Source organism: Cynara cardunculus (genome assembly GCF_001531365.2).
Source record: "Cynara cardunculus var. scolymus isolate 2C chromosome LG 13, CcrdV1, whole genome shotgun sequence".
Classification (NCBI taxonomy): Eukaryota; Viridiplantae; Streptophyta; class Magnoliopsida; order Asterales; family Asteraceae; genus Cynara; species Cynara cardunculus.
Window position 1 is genome coordinate 25,496,855 of NC_037540.1, and position 5,100 is coordinate 25,501,954.

Below are 5,100 nucleotides of genomic sequence, written 5' to 3' on the forward strand. Positions count from 1 at the left end.
GATGGAAAAGTGAGATTTTCAAACCAAAATAAACTAGCTAAGTGTTTTTGTAAACGACGTTCCATTGTTTCATTCGAGTTTTTATAAAAACCAAGTATACTTCTTGACGGGTTGATCACTTTGAAAGTGTTAAAGTGCCATGGACTTAGAGATAAGCCATTGAATGCACGTCAACTTGAATGATAGAGGTAGACTTGAGATAGTTGTCGACAAGGAGACTTGTCATTTATGTCTTTCAAACTTAACTCCCGACGGGTTGGTCACTCTTTAAAAGTGTCAAAGTGCGATAGATTCAGAGATGAACTATCTAGAACACACACCAACTCGAATGATATGGGAATCGACTTGAGAGAGTGATTTTTAACAAAGAGATTTGTTTATCCATATATTTTGAAGACACCATTTTGTCACTATCCCTGGTCCGGATAACACATAGAGATATGGGTTGAAAGCTATAATATAGTGCAATGGTGAAGTCTGAGAGGAATACCTTCAAAATAGATGATGGAACTAAGTTTTGAAACACTGCTTGCTGTAGCTTTCCTACAGCATTGGCTACTGGAATTTGTGTTTGGGTTTCACCACAAGTCTTACACCCTTGCTATCCTTATACATTCTGTAATTTGTTTTAAATCACCTTAATACCAAACAAAAGTCTTCAAATTCATCATCTGAAATCACCTCTTTCATTGGACTCTCATTTAACTTTTGCTACAATCTCCGTGGACGATAATCTGGTACTTGTAGCACTTTATTACTTGGAAAGACGATATTAGGCCGTATTGTATACTTGCTTTGTGACCCAATTCTTTTGTCTAAATATGTGCGATATAACCGACCAAGCATGAACGACACTTGAGCATAATGATCAACAAATAGCACAAACTCCGAACATCATTAATCTGGAAAATTCCAAAAATACAAGGATCATGGATTATGCTATTCCGAATTTTGAACAATTAAATTCCGGGATAGTTAGACCACACATGACCGCTCTCTATTTCGAACTAAAACCGATACTGTTACACATGATTCAAACGAATGACAATTTTCCGGATTACCTTCGGAGGACCCACATTCGCACTTAAAATCTTTTATGGAAATCAATGGTGCTTTCCTAATCCCGGTAGTGTCCAATGACGCTCTCAGACTCACTTTATTTTTATTTTCATTAAGGGATCGTGTAAAAGCATGGTTTAACTCTTTAACACCAGGTTCTGTGCCGTCGTGGAGTAACATGGCGGAAATTTTTTTTCGAAAATATTTTCCACCAACAAGGAACGCTATATTCAGGTTTGAGATATGTTTTTTCAAACAAATGGACGATGAGGCTGTTCCTGATGCATAGGAAAGGTTCAAAGAGTTGTTGAGGAAATGCCCACACCAAGGCATTCCGTACTGTATTCAACTCGAGACGTTTTACAATGGGTTAAGTCTCATGGCTAAGAAAATGCTCAATGCGACTGCAGGCGGAGCCTTCACAGCCAGCACCTATAATGAGGGATATGAAATCCTGGAAAAGATATCCGCAAACAATGGGCATTGGGCCGACCCACGTGCTCAATCATAGAAAAAGACTGTTGGGATACATGATGTAGATGCATATACTGCATTGACAGCTCAGCTCACTTCCATGGCCACCATGCTTAAAAACCTTACTTCTGGTCAGGGAATGCAACAAGCTGCTAATACACCTGTCCCAACAGTCCTCTCTGTGCAATGTGTGTGTTGTGGTGGAGAACACTTGTATGAACATTGTCCTCATAATTTTGAATCCATAAACTTTGTTCATAATAGATCTGGTCCCTATACCAAGAATTACAATGCAAGTTGGAAACAACACCCGAATTTTTCTTGGAACAGTCCATGTTTAAATCCACTCGCACCTAAGCAGCAAGGAACCTCTAATTTTCAACCCCAACAACATGCGAGTAGTTCCCAAAATCATCACCAAAATTTTCAAACTGGTCAACCACCTTTTCAAAACAAGCCACCTCCACAGGCTGATATATCATCTTCTTTGGAAGCAATGATAAAAGGGTTATTTACGCATGCTCAAGCTCAAAATCAAGCTTTGATAACCGAACAAAACTCTCAAAATCAATCTCTTTTTAATCAGCAAAGTGCTGCTATCAGAAATCTGGAAACCCAAGTCAGTCAACTTGCACTCAATCAGACCAATAGAGTCCTTGGTACTTTGCCTAGTAACACAGAAGTCCTGAGAGCCTTAGGAAAAGAACATGTGAAAGCAGTGACCCTTAGGAGTGGGAAGGAGTTGACTGAAAAAGTGCAAAAAGCTAGTGCACCAAGTTTGTCAAAAACTGATGCTACAACATTGGTCTCTACAAAAGAAAGACCGGTCCAACCTTTAGAGAAGCAAGCATCTGAGGTCTCTACTTTTGTTCCTCCTAGGTTAGACTATCCTTTGTTATTCCCAGAAGTTGCTAGGAAAAAGCCAATTGAAGATGAGGTTATAGCAGGTCCAAAGGCCAAGGTTGTAACCCCATCTGAACCTCAAGAAGGTAAGAACAAGACTCTAGGCACTCTGGACTCATCTTGCTCAACACATTCAAATAAAGTTTCCACGAAACCAGTTCCTCCATATGTCCCATTTCCCCAAAGGTTAAGGAATCAGAAGGAAGAACTACAATTTAAGAAATTTTTGGATGTGTTCAAAGCATTGCATATCAACATACCCCTTGTTGAAGCAATTGAGCAAATGCCCAGTTATGTTAAGTTTCTCAAAGACATCTTAAGTATGAAGAAGAAGCTGTCCGAGTATGAAACTGTAGCTCTTACTGAAGGATGTAGTGCACTTCTGACCAACAAGATACCTCCTAAGCTTAAAAACCCGGGAAGTTTCACTATTCCTTGTTCTATAGGTGGGAAGGAAATTGGGAAAGCTTTGTGTGACTTAGGCACAAGTATCAACCTTATGCCCTTATCTGTTTTCAACACCTTAGGCATAAGAGAGGCTAGATCTACCACTGTTACACTTCAATTGGCCAACAAATCCATTGCGTACCCTAAGGGAAAGATTGAGGATGTTTTAGTGCAAGTTGACAAGTTCATATTTCCGGCAGATTTTATCATCTTAGACTTTGAGGCTGATAAGGACATTCCTATCATTTTAGGAAGACCATTTCTAGCCACCGGAAGAACTCTGATAGATGTCCAGAAAGGAGAGCTGACTATGAGACTTTAGAACCAAAAAGTCACATTTAATGTTTTCAATTCTTTGAAATACCATGACTATTTGGAAGAGTGTTCAAGAACTTGTGAAATATAATCAATGTGTCATGAGGAAGGAGTCCATAAAACCCTTAAGTTGAAACAAGAGAGTGATGAGGTAATAGAGGAATAGACTGTTGAGGAAATAGAGGCAATAGGAAATAATATTGTCCCAGAGGCTGCTGCAGCATTTGAGCTGCTGGAAAATAATGAGCAGAAAAACTTCACCACATTCATTGTTTCACCACTTGACTTAGAGTTGAAACAACTCTTATCACATTTGAAGTATGCTTTTTTAGGAGAAGAAGGCAAATTGCCTGTCAACATATCATCTACCCCAGAATTGCATCAAGAAAAGAAGTTGGTTGATATGTTGAAGTTGCACATAGAAGCTATGTGATTGATCATTGACGACCAAAAGGGGATTAGTCCTTATTTTTGTCAACATAAAATCATCACATATGACAATAACTTCACATCCATAGAGCCACAAAGAAAAGTGTCTACTTTTGACAAAGCCGTAAATAAATTATTTGGTCTTTCACCTCACATAGATTATGAGAATGATGCACTCTTGCACACAACCTCTGAGGCATATTTGGTTGAGATCATGACTTCCCTTGGAATGCCTGAGACTGATTGGAAGCCTTACACTAATTTCATGTTGAAAACCTTTAAGGTTGCCAATTTGTCCTCTGATAAGAATGTTTGGATAAGCTTTATTAGACATTATTTATCATCGACTAATCATAACAGCTCCATTTTTGTAGAAACGTTGGTGCTTTTGTTTAGCCTCATAACAGGTGAGAATATCAAGTTTCGTGAAAACATTCTGAAGGCCATCAAGGTGGATAATAAGAGTCTGTTTGAAGAGAATGAACAGTTAAAGAAGGAGATGGTAGTCCGGACTTCACAGCCTACTCCTACGGAGTAGGACAGGTTTTAACCACTTTCTTTAGCTTCCATATTTTATTCTTTTGAGTCGGGGACAATTTTTATATCCTTTTAGTATTATTTTTTATGCATGATCACTTGATTTGAGGACTGTTACATGTGGGATCATAGCCCCAATAATTCTGTTGATTACTTGTCATTTAGCCAAGATATATTGTTCTTGCTAGAACTAGCAAAACTCTTTTTTGGCAACACTTGGATCACACAATCTACATTAGGGAATGAAATAGGCCTTTTTTTCTATGATCATAATAGCCACTTGCACCTTTCAAACACCATATACCCCACAAAGCTCCAATGAGGACATTGTCGTATTCAAGTTTGGGGGAGGATTGTTGTATAAGGACAAAATATCAGTACAAAAGAGCAAAGCTCTAACTTGACTCCTTATTATGAAAGGTTTTGGAAAAACACAAGAAAAAGTCCCATAGGGGCTTTGTGCACACTCCCATCAAAAGAGCACAAAGTGCCCAAAAATTGAAAAAATTTGTATGTGGAGTATATACAGAAAAAGGCTATGAGAGAAAGGAAATATCAAAGAGAGTAACCCTATAAGCCTTATAGATCCTAAAAATGTGATTGTGATTGAGCTTAACAAAGAAAAGGGTAATGCTAGCTTATGGTTCATACAAAACTTGGTTTTGAGTGACTCATCAAGGACTTATGAAAGGCTATGAACTTCGTAATTGGTATACCTCTCATTGTGTGTGCATTTAATGCCTTGGTCATGCATTTTATTCAAATTGAGTGTTTTTGTTTGTCTTTTGGTTACTTAGGGACAAGCAACGGTTTAAGTTTGGGGGTGTGATATATGTTGAGAATTCAATATATAAAGCACCCGTTTTACTTATTATTAGTTAGATTATTTTCCTTTTATCCCTACTTTGAGTCATTTTTATTACTTTCTTTATACCT

At 38.0% G+C, this 5,100-nt stretch overlaps 1 protein-coding gene and 1 non-coding gene across 2 annotated transcripts; one reads left to right on the forward strand and one right to left on the reverse strand.

The window, feature by feature from the left end:
• Positions 1-1,285: 1,285 nt before the first annotated feature.
• On the reverse strand, positions 1,286-1,392 carry LOC112526153. The gene has a single exon (XR_003070490.1). It is a non-coding gene; the product is annotated as a small nucleolar RNA R71 (small nucleolar RNA).
• Positions 1,393-1,633: 241 nt separating this feature from the next.
• Positions 1,634-3,205, forward strand: LOC112524928. The gene has a single exon (XM_025134871.1). The coding sequence runs from the start codon at positions 1,634-1,636 to the stop codon at positions 3,203-3,205; it is 1,572 nt and encodes a 523-aa protein (XP_024990639.1).
• Positions 3,206-5,100: the final 1,895 nt, after the last annotated feature.